This window comes from Bombyx mori, chromosome 20, assembly GCF_030269925.1.
Source record: "Bombyx mori chromosome 20, ASM3026992v2".
Classification (NCBI taxonomy): Eukaryota; Metazoa; Arthropoda; class Insecta; order Lepidoptera; family Bombycidae; genus Bombyx; species Bombyx mori.
The window spans coordinates 3,439,948-3,456,321 of NC_085126.1; the positions used below are offsets into that span (position 1 = coordinate 3,439,948).

Here is a 16,374-nt window from a genome sequence, read left to right on the forward strand (position 1 = left end):
GTGTAACGCCCTCAAAGAAATGCGACAAACGTCACACATTACCTTCGCATTATTAACTTACTTAACCAAGAAATATTACTGAGTTTCTCGCCGGATCTTCTCAGTGGGTCGCGTTTCCGATTCGGTGGTAGATTCTGCGAAGCACGGCTCTTGCTAGGGCCAGTGTTAGCATCACACTTCGGTTTGAGCCCCGTGAGCTCACCTACTAGTTAAAGTTACGCTGAAATAGCCTCTCAAGGCTAGGTACTACTTAAGAATTTTTTATTTAATTTTTTATTTTGTGTCCCCAATTGCTCTACTATGAGGTGTTTCAGGATTATCCATTCTTTCTGGGACACCCTGTACATACGAATACAATCTTACGTACGTGAGGTTACGAAGTCGTGTCGATGGAAAAGCCTATGAAATTAAAACTTAAAATATCTTTTTATAGTTGTCGTAAATATAACTGGCTTCCTACTTTTTATGGGGCCTATAAAAAAATCTCAAGGCGCAAGTGGGGTATTATGTATGTACTTGGAAATGATTTTTTTACATTAGTTACACCGTTCTAAAACTGCTAAGGATTATATCTTAATAATCTTTTTAATCAGTGGACAACTAATTTCAAACATATTTTTTATTGCTTAAATGTGTGGACGATCTCACAGCCCACCTGGTGTTAAGTAGTTACCGGAGCCCATAGACATCTACAACGTAAATGCCGCCACCCACTTTGAGATATGAGTTCTAAGGTCTCAGTATAGTTACAACGGCTGCTCCGCCCTTCAAACCGAAACGCTTTACTGCTTCACCGCAAAAATAGGCGGGGTGGTGGTACCTACCCGTGCGGACTCACAAGAGGTCCTACCACCAGTAAAATACCTGACGTACATTACGTGAATTTGGCATACCGACGCTTGAAAGGCAAACGTGTCTAAGCGACAATAACTGCTTTGTACATAAATGATAGGCCATACCATAGGTCTACTGAAATCATTTCAATCCTACAGCTAAATTCATTAAAATAGAATTTCTTTCAGGTATTTCAATTTTAAATTAGTCTACTGTAAAGTTCACGCATTGTCGCTTAGTCACGTTTGCCTTTCAAGCGTCGATACGATCATATATTTTTTTAATGATTATCAAATTATTAATTACATCACATAAACCTTTTTGAATGAGACGTTGTGAAAATTATTCGAGCGATTTATTACTCGTTTTCCCCGAAACCGCTTTACCAGGCAAACATAAAAGTTGAGGAATTATTTCAAAGGATCCGAGAGGTCGCTAACGAGAACATCTAGACACGCGTCAATATCAAAATAACTCATATGTGACAATAATTAAGAGGTTTCGGTCCCTCCCTAGACCCCTAAGGGTACAGGGGGTATGGGGTGGAGGCGCAACCCCGTAGAACGCGGCTCGATGGGTCGAACCAACCCTACAGTGTAAGCAGGGTTCTGTCCATAGGTTATTTTCAAATATATTGCCCTACTTCACAGTAACTATAAATATAGATAGGTATTCGATAAATCTCTTCATAAATTCGTAATCCTTATATTTATGAAGTATTACGATAATTGTTTGCGGTTGGTTGCATGCAAGTAGTGAAAGAATACACTGTGGTTTGCATAATCTAGAGACAAATTTGTGTTCTAATTTTTTAACTATAAGAATTAAAAAAATATTTATGCAAGATCTTAGGAAAATTTCATGTGTCAGGTAATAAAATAAATGAATTGAATTTGATTGCGGATTGAATAAAATAAATTCATACAGTAAAAGTTAACTAAAAGTACCAGGCCAACATAAAGCATAGGATCTTGTTATTGAACAACACGCCGCACCTATGCCGCGACTGGGCCCAAAATTATTATTTAATAGAAAGGCACCTCTCCCCCTGAGCGGACAGAAAGGGGGCGCACAAGACCCTAGAAAAAGTTTCACCGCTACGTCATCAAACTAAAGGACAAGAAACCGTGGAGACGAAATAATTCTGAAAGTAATTATTTTTCAAACCGAAATTAATTATATTTATTATTATGCTGTACTCATTATTATTTTTAACAAATGTGAATTTAGTTCTCGGTCAGAAATTCGGTTGGTTATTTTTTGCTTGTGGATCAAATCTTTCTTTAATTAATGTTTTACTCTTCTTTTCCCTTGTGTCTTTTATCATTCCTACATATTTTACGTGTGCTATTGCAATTTAGAATTCTTGAAAAGAATTTACATCCTCGTGATAAGTAATTTTAATACTAAAATTGCCATGTGATTCTGATTAATTCAGGCATTTGTTCTATCCACAAAACAGGTTCAAACGTCAAAACCGAATTGTTTTATGATAATGCGACTCCACAGCGGTCCTGTTCCATAGAACTCTATGAGCCCAAACTATAATATGAGGCGCGCTTTATTATAACAACTTGAAGCAAACGATTATGTGAATTTGAGAACGTTACGTTATTGTAGTACATACCTATTATTGATATTAGCGTTTTAGAAAACCGCAATTATTTTATATTAATTTTATTTTTACAAAAAAGTCTGCGACAGCATATATCATCTATATTACATGTGTAAGCCATTATGGTTGAAATACCAATTTATTTTATTTTTATTTATTTATTAGGCACACAATACAATATACATTACAAGCTAAAAAATAAAAGATACATAATAAATAACAACAATTAAAAAAATTGGCTTGTAACATAAGTCATGCGCGCACAACTAATCAGGACAAATGTGCTAAGTGTGTACTTACACAATGCTCCTTACAACTATATGACCAAAACCAATCTAACTTTTAATGTAAGGAAGTAACAATAAATCACAAAGGAAATCACATTAAACAATTACACTACCTAATCTACTATTAGCATGGAGTTATTAAGTGAATTAAATTCATTGATTTTTTTTTTATAACCAGCTGACCCGACAGACTTCGTAGTGCCTCAATCGATAAATAAAAGATACATCAAGGGGGCACATCAAAGGAAAAACAAAATTGTTTGTCTTTATATAATTCCGAGCTTTTTTTATATTTTCTCACCTTTTAAACCTTCTCTGGACTTCCACGAATAATTCAAGACCAAAATTAGCCAAATCGGACCAGCCGTTCTCGAGTTTTAGCGAGACTAACGAACAGCAATTCATTTTTATATATGAGTCGTCTATTATCAAAGGTGGCAATCTGTGCATTTGGACAAAAAAATGTTATTGATATGTCAATACAGATTTATTTGAATATAATCGTCTCCATCAAAGAATACGGTTCAAAACCTGCATTAAATAAAGGTTAATAGTTAACCTGTTATTTATCTAAGATGTCGTTCCGAAGAGTTTTGTGACTGCCAATGGAATACAAAGTCAATAATTCGTTTTTCTGATTTACCAATCATTGTCCAAAAGTCACATTGCCGGCTTTGATAATAGTCGACTCATATATAGATAGATTATTATAATTTATCGATTTATTTTTCGAGAGACGAAATTCTAGTTCTATGCTTTGCTATTTGTTCTTGTTTCGTACGCGCATGGTTACAAGCATAGCACGGGCGAAAATTCACGTAACTTCCTTTGCTCCGTTCAATATGGTATTTACAAAATTATCCGCTTCGAAAGCAAAGTTTTTCGATAGTCTACGCTTTTCTTCACACCGAGAATTATGATGTAAAATTTATCGTATATAACAAATAAGCGGCCAGATATTTCTACTGTGTTTATATGTTTTTTTTAAATATATTACTAACAAATAAAATGCCAGCACTCAAATTACTATTAGTTCTTTGTATGCGGAGAGAAACGTCAAGGATTTTTTTATAGAAATTTTGACGGTAGTATCACAATACTGGTGGTAGGACCTCTTGTGAGTCTGCACGGGTAGGTACCACCACTCTGCCTATTTCTGCCGTGAAGCAGTAATGCGTTTCGGTCTGAAGGGTGGGGCAGCCGTTGTAACTATACTTGAGACCTTAGAACTTACATCTCAAGGTGGGTGGCGCATTTACATTGTAGACGTCTATGGGCTCCAGTAACGACTTAACACCAGGTGGGTTGTGAGCTCGTCCACCCATCTAAACAATAAAAAAAAAACAATACTCAATTGTCGACGGGTGCCAATCGCTTCAGTCGTCATTGACTACGAAACCTGTAAAGTATATCGAAATTTTAGAACTAATAAACGCGAGATTAAGCCATAAAAGTAAATTTATTTTTATCTATGATTCAAGAATACCGAAAAAAGTCCTTTAATTCTCTAGTATATTTTTCTAAGCATCTATTTTTATGCGCATTGTGTTTTTAGACCTTTCCATCTTCACTACGATCGGTGGGCGGGCAAAGGCTAAGCCAGGAGGGAAGGGATTTTCTAACAGCCGCCCAAGCGCCTCCGGAGGTGACCTGACAACTCAAGGGCAGCTGCTTCGCGAAGGAATCTGAACTACACTATGTATGGTGGTGGACATCCGCGCTCGGCATCGGGATAAAAGACGACCTATACTCTTACCCAAGGGTTGAAACTGTTTCCAGTTTCCTCGAAACCGGCCCAGCGATTTGGGCGTCAAATATTTATAGAAATAATCCCCTCCTCGCTTCGATAATCCTCAATGCTGAGGGTCGTGAACTCTTCTAACAACTTTCTCCTGGATTATCCTGCACCATTCCTGGCTATCCTCGGCTGTGTGGGTAGCAAGAACTAATAGTCTTTCGCATTTACAACTTTAATACGGATATTAACATATGTATTATTTATTTGTTACTAGCTGACCCGGCAGACTTCTTAGTGCCTCAATCGATAAATAAAAGACCTAAACTATTGTATAAAATAGACTTAAAACAAACAAAGGAATCCGTCCGACGGGGGACACGTCAAAGGAAAAACAAAATTGTTATTTTTATTTAATTCCGAGCATTTTCATATTTATCTACCTTTTAAACCTTCTCTGGACTTCCACAAATAATTTAAGACCAGAATTAGCCAAATCGGTCCAGCAGTTCTCGAGTTTTAGCGAGACTAATGAACAGCAATTCATTTATATATATAGATAGAAGATAGATTCATTATGTTCAGAGGAAACATGTTGAGTTTGATCGAAATTGAGTCATGTATGTGTAAGACACTCGTAGAACCTGCTGCGCTTTGCTGACCGATGTTCGATTTTACTTGGATCCGATCGCTACCTACTTTAAACACTGAACTTTAATCACCCGGTAGACCAATCTGAAGATGTGGCTCGTTTACCGACACGCTTCACAATACGAATACAAGGATGTATTCAATAAGTTTTTTTTTTCTATATTCACTGATAGCCTAAAGGGTTAATCCAACTATGCGCGGACGGATAGGTGAGATCACGGGTTGAACGTAAGAGAATTTGCTAACACTAGCCCTAGCAAAAGTATTGCCTCGCTACCATCAGCCCCGAATCGCGACCCACTAAGAAGATCCCGCGAGAAACTCAGTGGTTATTTGTGGTTTCAACTAATAATTAATTGGTTTTAGTAAAGCTTGAATTAATTACTACTGACTACCAAGGCAGCATACAGACGCAGGAGTTTAACTGCAGATGAAGGCGCGGTGCGACGACGTCAGTACAGATTATACGAGGCCCGAAACACCGGTAGATACCAGGAGTATTCCTAACTTTCATACAACGACATCGTAAACGTAAGCATGTGTCAGGATAAGGCATTATTTATATTTCAAAATAGGAACAAAAAAGAATTCGGATTTCATAGCAACTGACATTTTAATATGTACGTCCTAAAAACAATTACGATATTGAGTTGTTTTTAAAATAGAATTTAGAAGCTATGAGAGCTTTTTTTGGTTCCTGCCTATGCGGGTAGCGTGTAGTTGAGCTCCCGGGGCTCAAACCGGAGGTGTTGCTAATACTAGCCCCAGCAAGAGCAGTGCTTCGCAGAATCTACCACCGGATCGGAAACGCGGCCCACTGAGAAAATCCGGCGAGAAACTCAGTGGGCTGTGTCTTTGGGTTAATTTACTCGTCGAGCCCTTCGTCGCAAGCGACCGGTTCGGCGAGAACGGTGACCGATGTTTGAGGTACCTGTAAGCACCGTTAATGGATCGGGAGGATCCGTAATGACGTGCTATGAGAGCGATTTTCGTTTTCAAACTAATAAAAATCGTTCAAATGTGTTTTTTTGTGAAAACGTGTTTTCGTTTTTGAGTTTTGTTATTATTTTAAATGCCATATCCGATGCTTCGTATTCTCACGTACACTGAGGTACGGATAGGGACAGCTCCGGAAATGATTTATGTATCTCTGAAACATTCATACGCATATAGATAACTAGCCTGTACTTCTAAACAGTTACAACTATTCAGGTTGTTTTGGGTTCCTGAATAAATGTGGCACACTAAAAATCGATTCGGAAAGTGTCCAATAAATTTTGTATTTAAATAGCTTAAGCTATTACTGTGAAGTGTTTTTGAAAATAAGTTTCTGACCAATACATCGTTCACGACGGCTATCCAAGTTTGTTAGTTTACTAATGGTGGCCCGGTGGTCGAAATTCGACCATAATTATTAATTTAAATTATAAGTTTGAACATTATTATGGTTCTATTGTCAAAGAATTTACTTCTATAATCACAGCTTTCGTCAAGGCTACATTATACACAAATAATATTAAAGACCAACAATATTAATCTATTCTCAGTTTGACCACAGACTTCAACCATAAACAAAAGAGTATATATACGTGTGAGAAATACATGGTAGTGTGTGTCATATTTTTTTATTGACTTAATGTATTTTATAACCATAATTTTAATGCATATCATTGATGAATCTGTTAGTTTTAAGATTATATTCGAATATACGAGGAAATTTTATAATTACTATGAAACAAATATTTTTTTGTAATAAGTCGTGTCTCAAGACGGTTGTTGGCATTTTACGTTTGTAGTTGGGCTTCGGTAACCACTTAACGCCAGTTGGGCCGTGAGCTCGTTCATGCGCAATAAGTAAAACAGAAAACATTATTATTACGCGGACATGAGTATTTCTTTGAAGCGATCGAGCTATTGATAATCTCATCAACATTATAATATTCGATTATTTTCCATTGAACAAATTAACCAAAAGCACTTATTTTCATTACGTTAACAGGAATTATATCTTAACTCAACGAATAATAAATATATTTTTCCGTTATTCACGTGTTTTCGTGTGGTATTGCGTGTAGACACATCGTGCAAGTTACTAGGCGCGGAGACTAGGCGTGGAGGTGGGTGGCGAACCTCCTTAGTGCCTACATGTGTGAATTTACTACGGCGCCCTGCAGGCGAGCGACTAATTCCGTTAAAATTCTCCTCGCCGGTTATGCTCGCCTGGTACTCCGTAAGTAGGGTAAATGACAACGGGGGTGGTTTACAGTCGACAGGGGTGGCTGCCACTTGGCTGGCACGTACCCCCGGCGCAAGGGATTGCTTAACGTTTATTTTGTGAGTTCTGCGTTCTTCGAAGCCTTTCTGTTATGCTTAAAAAGATTACCATATAATGTTCAGAGTTGTAACTAAGTGTTGCTCACGGATTATTGGAACTAGAAAAATATTTGCATGTTGATATTTTTATCTAAAACTAGAGGTCGCGCAGTAGTCGAAATTCGACTATAATTAATTGGAATTGTAAGTATGTACACTATTATGATAGTATTTTATACTTCTATAATCACAAATTTCACCAAGGCTACACTATAAAAAAATATTAATAAAGACAAACAATATTTAATCTATTCTCAATTTGACAACAGACGTCAAGAACAAAAGTTTGTTTTCTTTATTGATTTAATGTATCTTTAATGCATTATTTTTAAAAAATATTAGCATTGTGCACTTCTTCTCTGTATTCTCTATAAGTGTGGAAAATTTCATACTCCTCCGTCCGCGCAATTTTCGTAAAAAGGGATACAAAGTTTTTGCTTCACGTATTAATATATAGATAATATCCGGAATTTTAATCTTTGTTGTCTGTTAAGAAGTTATCTAACACTTAGTGTATTTTCTATTACTATGCAAATCTTACTTGGGTCGATTGAAGTTTCAAAATCATACAGACATGTTTAGTGTATTAAATTAGGGTATCATCAAATAGGGTAAGTATATTTGATGTAAAATAACTGTGATGACCTACTAAAAGGTGACGTCACTCTTCAAAGTTTTCACTTTGTCAATTAAAACGTGAAACCATGAATTTGAATATTCACTTAAACAAAACTGAATCTTAAAACGATGCGCGCAACTAATTTAATTCCATTTCGATAAGTCGGTGGTTAAGTCCTTTTCAATTTCAAAAGATTAACGCTACAAATATCGATAGGGTCTTTTAGACCCCCGTGTTAATGAAAAGTAGAATCGATCGGCAGGAGGGACCCGAACTTAATTATGTCACCGATCAAGGTCACATCAGAGTTGAAGGGAAATTGCATTAGTGAATCGTGAAAACACTGTTATCGAATTTTTAATCTTATATTTAAACGCACTAAATGCTGTATTCGTTTGACAAACTGGTGTATTGTGAATGAGTTTGTTATTGTCAGCGTAGCGTCGGTCAAAATGTTAATTTCAAATATATATCAATGAAATAACTTTTGGTAGAACTTTTATTTGATTCGGCGAATATCGGCTATTCCTCAATACTGGTTGAATATTTTAATCCTAGTTTCAACATTTATCTTTATGTTTGATAAACACATATTTTGGTACTTTATTGAAATAATTCCATCACTTCCAACTTAAGTGTACGGTAACCTTACGATAGAATCAGACGATGATATCAACTGATAAGATGTCTGGTGCATTCGCGTCGAGCGATGCACCGGTGTTCGAATCCCAGGCGGGTACCAATTTTTGTAATGAAATACGTACTCAACAAATGTTCACGATTTAATTCCACGGAGAAGAAATAACATCGTGTAATAAAAATCAAACCCTCAAAATTATAATTTGCGTAATTACTGGTGGTAGGAACTCTTGTGTTTTTTTTTTTTTTTTTGCCTTTGTAGGCAGACGTGCATACGGCCCACCTGATGGTAAGTGGTCACCGTCGCTCATGGACGTCAGCAATGCCAGGGGCAGAGCCAAGCCGCTGTCTACCATAGTGTGTCCTCGCGGGTAGATACCCTGCCTATTTCTACCGTGAAGCAGTAAAGCGTTTCGGTTTGAAGGGTGGGGCAGCCGTTGTAAATATACTTGAGACCTTAGAACTTATATCTCAAGGTGGGTGGCGCATTTACGTTTGTAGATGTCTATGGGCTCCGGTAACCAATTAACACCGGGTGGGCTGTGAGCTCGTTCACCCATCTAAGCAATAAAAAAAATCGTACCTTTCACAAGCCTCATGAAAAATGAACCACCTATGATGTAATGCAAAACATAAACATGGATATTTAAAAACGATATATAAAAATTCACAAACAGCAAAAGCGATGAGAACTTATAATCGCCTACATCAAAACGGTCACACGACTCGCAAGTGGCCACCGAATAAAATAGCCTGTTGTGTTATTAACAGCGGCCGCTACAGAAAACTGGGGTGGCACCCGGAGCAAGTAATGCTGGATGAGTTAGAATTCTAAGATTTGCGATGATCTTTCGTTCTATTTGTATATAGACGATGCTGATTTTTTAAAATCAATATATATATTTTGTAATTTGTACTCGTTACGGTAATTCTTTTGGACAACTTTCATGATTGTTTTAACCGGTAATTGTTTACTAATCACTACATAGTATAAAACAAAGTCGCTTTCTCTGTCCCTATATCTGTCTGTCCCTATGTATGCTTAAATCTTTAAAACTACGCAACGGATTTTGATGCGGTTTTTTTTTATTAGATAGAGTGATTGAAGAGGAAGGTTTATATGTATAATAACATCCATTAAATAGTGGAGAGATCAATAATAAATTACAGTTTCCGAAGCGAAGCGAGGGCAGGTCGCTAGTTTAATATATACAGTATTATTGTTAGTATATATAGTATTATTATTAGTGTAGTTAAATACTATATGTATGTATCCGAAATTTTGTACAATCTGTAATCATTGATACTACTGAAAAATTACTTCGTCGATACTATGGTTTCCTTGTGTGATCTTCACATAGCCAAAAATTACGAGCAGACAATATCTTCCCTAAAAACTCTTATTCCCTGTATTATCAGGGCCGCATCCACTTAATCAACATCCACGTCGTAAGTACCCGAGAAAAAAGGGAGGAGGGTCGAATATCCCACAAGGGGGGCGGCAATGGACTGAAGGAGCCCCAATCAATCTTACAAGTCGCAGTGCGTTGCGGGGGCAGGGAGGATAAGGCACTTTCTGAGGTCGGAGGGACGATACCCTCTTATGGACGGGCCCCGCTGACCCTCTGGGAGGGACCTACCGAAAAAGGTCACACATAAACTTTTTGCCGCCCAAAAAGATATTTTAGTGAGCCGTTTAGTGTTGTTCGGACTTTGATTATGTACTGAGCGTTTCGATAAAGGTCGGCTTTCGCGATCAAACGTTAACATAAAACTCTATACGCAAAAAAAAATCGTAGGAATTCTAAAGAGAAATAAAATGTTAAACACGCTTACGTCTTTTCTATTAAAGTTCACAAATCACGCACTTAGTCAACACGTGAACGCTCGTGCCCCTGTGAATTTCGTACACGGCCAAACTATCTCTAACTGCCTAAACACAGTGCGAACATTTTCTCTTACGTCCCCGAAAACCCGCATTAGTCGGGCCGAGACATCAACGAAAAACTAGTCATCGCAAACTTACTTGCGCGCTTCTCCTCGGGGCGTCGTTTTTGTGTCTTGTCTAATACCGCGGCGCCCCCTAGGGCTGATGAGGCCCCCACCACCCCTTCGCCTCGAGCGAGAAAAATGAGTTAGAAAAGATGCGGCGCCCGATTATAGCGTGACGCCCGTGCGGTCCTTTGTGTGGGACATTCGTCTGAATCAATCGGCGGTCGCAGGGTTACGTGTCGCAACGGTATAACTCTTACGAATCATGGAGCCCTGGTACAAAAATATGTATTTCTTTAATATTTTTTCTTATTATTTTTTCTATTATATAAAAAAAAAAAATTTATTATTTATTTATCTTTTCTGCCGATTGCTTATGTAGTTTAAGATTCCGTATATATAATGTATATAGAGGTATGTACTCCATAACCTATTTAAGCACTTCCAAAGGCATGCATGTGACTACGCTGACAGTAAAATACTTATCTTCGGTATTCAAATTATTTTCTTTATCGATTACTAGCGACCCGCCTTCGCTTCGCTTCGGAAACATTAAAACACACATGAATCCAAAAAAATAAAATAATTTTTTTTTTAAAAAAAGTAGCCTATGTTCATCAGGGACAATGTCGGCTTCTAATGGAAAAAGAATTTTTCAAATCGGTCCAGTAGTTTCGGAGCCTATTCGAAACAAACAAACAAACAAATCTTTCCTCTTTATAATATTAAGTATAGATATAGATAATCACAAACATATTACTAGTCTTGTGTGTGATTATCGGTTTTAGGACAAAATTGTGTGTATGTAGATATCACTGTCACGCCTATTCCTCGATCGAAGCAATCATGCATTCCAGCTTCAAGGGTAGACCACTGAGATTTCGACCACAATTTTCAATGTGGGTAGCGGCATTCGCAATAAGTCCATTCTTCTATCTATATATATAAAAATGAATTGCTGTTCGTTAGTCTCGCTAAAACTCGAGAATGACTGGACCGATTTGGCAAATTTGATCTTGAATTATTCTTGGAAGTCCAGAGAAGGTAAAAGGTAGATAAATATGAAAATACTTGCAATTAAATAAAAATAACAATTTTGTTTTTCCTATGATGTCCCCCCCCTCCCTCGGACGGATTCCTTTTGTTTGTTTTAAGTTTATTTTATAGAAGAGTTTAAGTCTTTTATTTATCGATTGAGGCACTATACGAAGTCTGCCGGGTCAGCTAGTTATATAATAAAAAAAATCATTGAGAAACTACCTATTTTAATAGCATAATGATTTTTACCGATTTGCGGATGTAAATAATACTTTACCTACTTAATTCGAATATTATTATAATATTTAACAATCTTATTCAGAGACGGAACTATACATTAATTATTTTGAAATATTCTTAACTTTGCAAGTTCTTTAACAGTTTAAAATAAATTAATTACATTAAGTAATTTAAGTATTCTAATTCGTCTCAAGATAAGTTCTTGATTGCCGATAGTATGAATAATATAGTGAGAATAAACATGTTTTATTTTTGGATATATTTAAGTACCAATTTTTTTATTGCTCTGGTTTCGTCGTCTCTGACCCTGTGCTTTAGGATAGTGTGCCCAAATCTCATACTGAGATTCTATTTCACGAAACCTATCCAGTTTCCAGATATTTAAAAGTAAGCTCTTAAGTACAACAGAAGTCAGTAGGCTACGCGCTTTTTAAAGCCACGTTTAAGTGAATTTTCCAAATACAAGATTTCTTCAAATAATAGGTCGAGGAAAATGTTTCTTCGCATTTTTTAAGAAATTTCATAACATTTTTCAATATAGTTTATTTACATTTAACTAAAGTATGTAGGTACCATTTTGTTCGATAACTTTTTGCCATCTTGTAGGTAGGGACATAATCCCATTGCTATAGAAATTTAGGGGCTTCTGAAAATAAAATGTATCGAATTTCTTCATTAGATTCACTCATCTTGACGGTACGAAAAATAAATAAAAATCATACATTTTCCTAATTTGAATTCAGAATTATCTTCTTCAAAATTTAAACTTTTAATGATAACAAAACCAGCCAGATACAAATAGTATAGCCAAAGAGATTTTATTACAAGTTCATACATACTATATAATGCGAAAAGACTTTGTCCCCAACCTAAATACATACCGTTCATTTTCTTAATATGGTGTCAAGAAGAAACATTGATTTTTAACTTATACGATTTTGTCGTGCCATTATTATTTTGTGTTCCGCTAAATTGATAATGAATAACTTTAATGATATAAGACTTTCATGTTGAAGGAATGACTTCGTGTATAATTAAACTCGCAAAATTATAATCATTCGTAGGCGTCTTATTAGCCCGCACTGGCGGTTGTCACAACCATGCCTTAGTGTGCAGCGAAGCAGTAATGTTTTTTATTTATTTATTGCTTGTGTGGACGAGGTCATAGCCCACCTGGTGTTAAGTGGTTACCGGAGCCCATAGACATCTACAACGTAAATACGCCACCCACCTTGAGATATAAGTTCTAAGATCTCAGTATAGTTACAACGGCTGCCCCACTTTTCAAACCGAAACGCATTACTGATTCACGGCAGAAATAGGCGGGGTGGTGGTACATACCCGTGCGGACTCACAAGAGGTCCTACCACCAGCTAATTTACCATATTAAGTTTATATACGAAGCTAACAAAAGCGCGTTCATCATGTTTTCATTATATATTCAAATATAAAAGTCGACCCAATGAATTTCTATACAATCATACTTTTCTCTCTTAACCCGATCTTTTTGTCTGCTATAGCTGAGAGGAAATTTTGACTTATTTTAATTTTTATGTTTACACGAAATACCCCGGAATCATAACAAGGGTTGTGGCCCACACAAAGGCGGTCCTGCGGGCCGGTTAGACGGTCGGCCTTTGCAACTCACAAGTTTAGGGTTAAGCGGACCCGCAAAATCATATGTTTGTACAATGTTATGTTCGGACCAAAAATTTACTTTCCCGTGTGCGGTTTGATTGTTATCGTTCCGGGACCGCGTAGAGTTGCTCGTTTGAAACTCATAACCGCTAATGTCTATTTAGAGGTCTCAATAATCAAATAGTAGTCACACCCCGATAAGTTATAAGCAGGGGACGTCTTAAACTAGGATGGGGCCCTTGGGCACCCAAGAATTTGAGGCCCTTTTGGAAAGTAAAAAAAAGCGAATTATAATAACATTTTTTTACTGAGTTTGAGACTATTTATTATAGGTAATCAAATACAGTATGATATAATATGTCATTAATTATATTAGAATGCTGCTGGTTTTTTGGTTACGATTTCGATAACGGTTTCTTTCGGGATTTCTGTTGAGCAAAATCTTCTATCATAGTCATAGTATAAGCCTTGTAAATACCTTCTGATTACTGATTTGTGAAAAAAGTGTAATGTGCCCGACAAAAATGTTTTGAGAATAAACGTGTGAGAGAAATTGTCGGTCTTTCGGCCCCCCCTGAGAATGGAGGCCCTGGGCACGGGCCCCGTGTGCCCTTATGGTAAAGACGGTATTGGTTATAAGCACAATATTAAAATAGAAATATCAACGTAATTTCAAAGACTTACCTTTTCCAAGTCGCTGCCGTTCTGTTGAGACGAATTCTTGGATTGCTTTAAATAGTTCGTCGTAATAGGCGCGCCGTATTCTACGTCCTCGCCCCCATAGTACATCGCGCCGTCTGGCCTCCACTGCCTGGCAAACCTCCCGAAGCTAACGGGATATTCTAAAGTCGCTCCCGTAAATTTACTCGGAGACCTGCATTTAGGAGGATCTTTTGACGTCAAGTTCGCAACGTCCAGCGGATTGTATTTTTTCTTCTCAGTCTTTTCACTAGCGCTTGGCGTTTCAGAAGCACTCGTGTTCTCTCCTTCTGACTCTTTCGTATTCTCTTCTTTATGCAGAAGCGGACTGTCATTAGGTTTGACTTCTTCGACGTCTATCAGGCTGTTGTCGTCCTTGTCTATTTCGGGGTCAGTTCTGATTGGTTCGTCTTGTTCTATCGCCGGTTCAACAGGAGAACTCCTGCTGTAGGGCTGGTTTTGATCGAAATCTACTTTCTTCGTGGTTAGTTCTATGTACGTCGGTTCCTCTTCAACCTCTGCGGGCTTGGGACTCTCGACTTTCTTGACCGGCTGCAATTCGGTATACTCGAATTTAGGTTCGTAATAATTTGAATGGGCCGCGTCGATTTCCGACTCCCAGTTGCGAGAGTAGTCAGGTGGGCAGTGGGGGTGATACGGGAGGTAAGTGGGGTGTCTTGTGGGGGATGGGGAAGGCGTGGGCAGCGGTGGGGGCGAGGCGCTGCGCGGGCGCCTGGCGCACTCGGCACATCCGGTGAGGAAGCGCGTGACGGCCTCCCGCGGCAGAAAGGCGTACGTCTCCGTAATCTGGAAACGAAAACATCCGCGTTCAGGGAAATGCGTAAACAATTTGCTCGAACCATAATTTAGGTCACACCTCGAGAGATCTCCGTTTAGATTATTTATTTACAAGGATTATTTTAACGGAACTGTTTCGGATCACTGGTATGAAGGTTTGCGTGTCTGAATGTTTGTTACTTGATGGATCTGAGTAGAATTTCGCACAAAGACAGTTTATAACCTTGATATTTTATATCATAGCAAATGACTTAACCCGGCCAACGCCGCTGGTGTCTGCAATCATAAATATGATAGTTCGCCCCTGGATAATAAATCGACTGATTGTTTGTAAATAAAGACACAAGTAACTAAATCTTTATCCAGGGGTAATCCGACGCGATTCAGTCTTTCTGAATTACAAATTTAACACGGGTAAGCCAGCAGGGGACATCTAGTATGAGAAAAAACATGAAAAACGCAAAGGAGACGGAAAATCGTGGGCCAAAAATGTAATAACTTGGAATGTAGTCTAAAAAATTTGTCATATTTTTTTATATAAGAATATAAAAAATCACCTCAATCCTCTTTCTGGGACCGGAGAAAAATGAGAAAGTTAGTTTTTGTCGGTATAACGGTGTGATCGATTTAATTAATCGATTACAGGATTATAAAAAGAAAAACATTGCACTAGGTAATTAATGCAAAGTAATTAAATGAGCAATTTATACTTGTTGTATACAAATGCGGTATACGCCGGATTTAATTGCGATTATACACATAAATGAAGAAAAAGTCTATTATTATTTAACAAAGTAATATGATTATCGATTTCAAATCGATTAAAATCGATTGTATTTTTGATGACAGCTTTGACAGTCAGGACGTTTGTTCATAGATTATACAATTGTTTTTTGGCGCTTGTTGGTTTTTTCTGCTCTACTCGTTTTGTATCTTCGACGCATTTAGAGTGTGTATCTATCGGGCTGTTTTTATATTTTCAACGATCACTGCTTTATTATTACGGATTCCAACTCTGCCAGCCTTGTACGACAATTGCTTCTACACTGGACACCGAAGATTGCTCACACGTTTGACTTGAAATTGTTGCATTGGATATTGTTGAAATTATGGATCGCTGTGTGAATTGTGGAATAGCAATTCCATATTCCATACCTGATATATGTATATCATTGATATTCATTCATAATATGACATTTAAATGATTATCCAATGG

The 16,374-nt window shown here is 37.4% G+C and overlaps 1 protein-coding gene across 5 annotated transcripts in view; it reads right to left on the reverse strand.

Moving 5' to 3' along the window:
- LOC101736030 (nucleolar protein 4) overlaps positions 1-16,374 on the reverse strand; it is a 175,740-nt gene that overhangs the window by 69,890 nt on the left and 89,476 nt on the right. For all 5 annotated transcript variants that reach the window (XM_021351517.2, XM_021351512.2, XM_038017934.2 and 2 more), the window contains exon 4: positions 14,346-15,167. In XM_021351517.2, the coding sequence (XP_021207192.1) occupies positions 14,346-15,167 (822 nt within the window). The remainder of the gene's footprint in view (positions 1-14,345; positions 15,168-16,374) is intronic.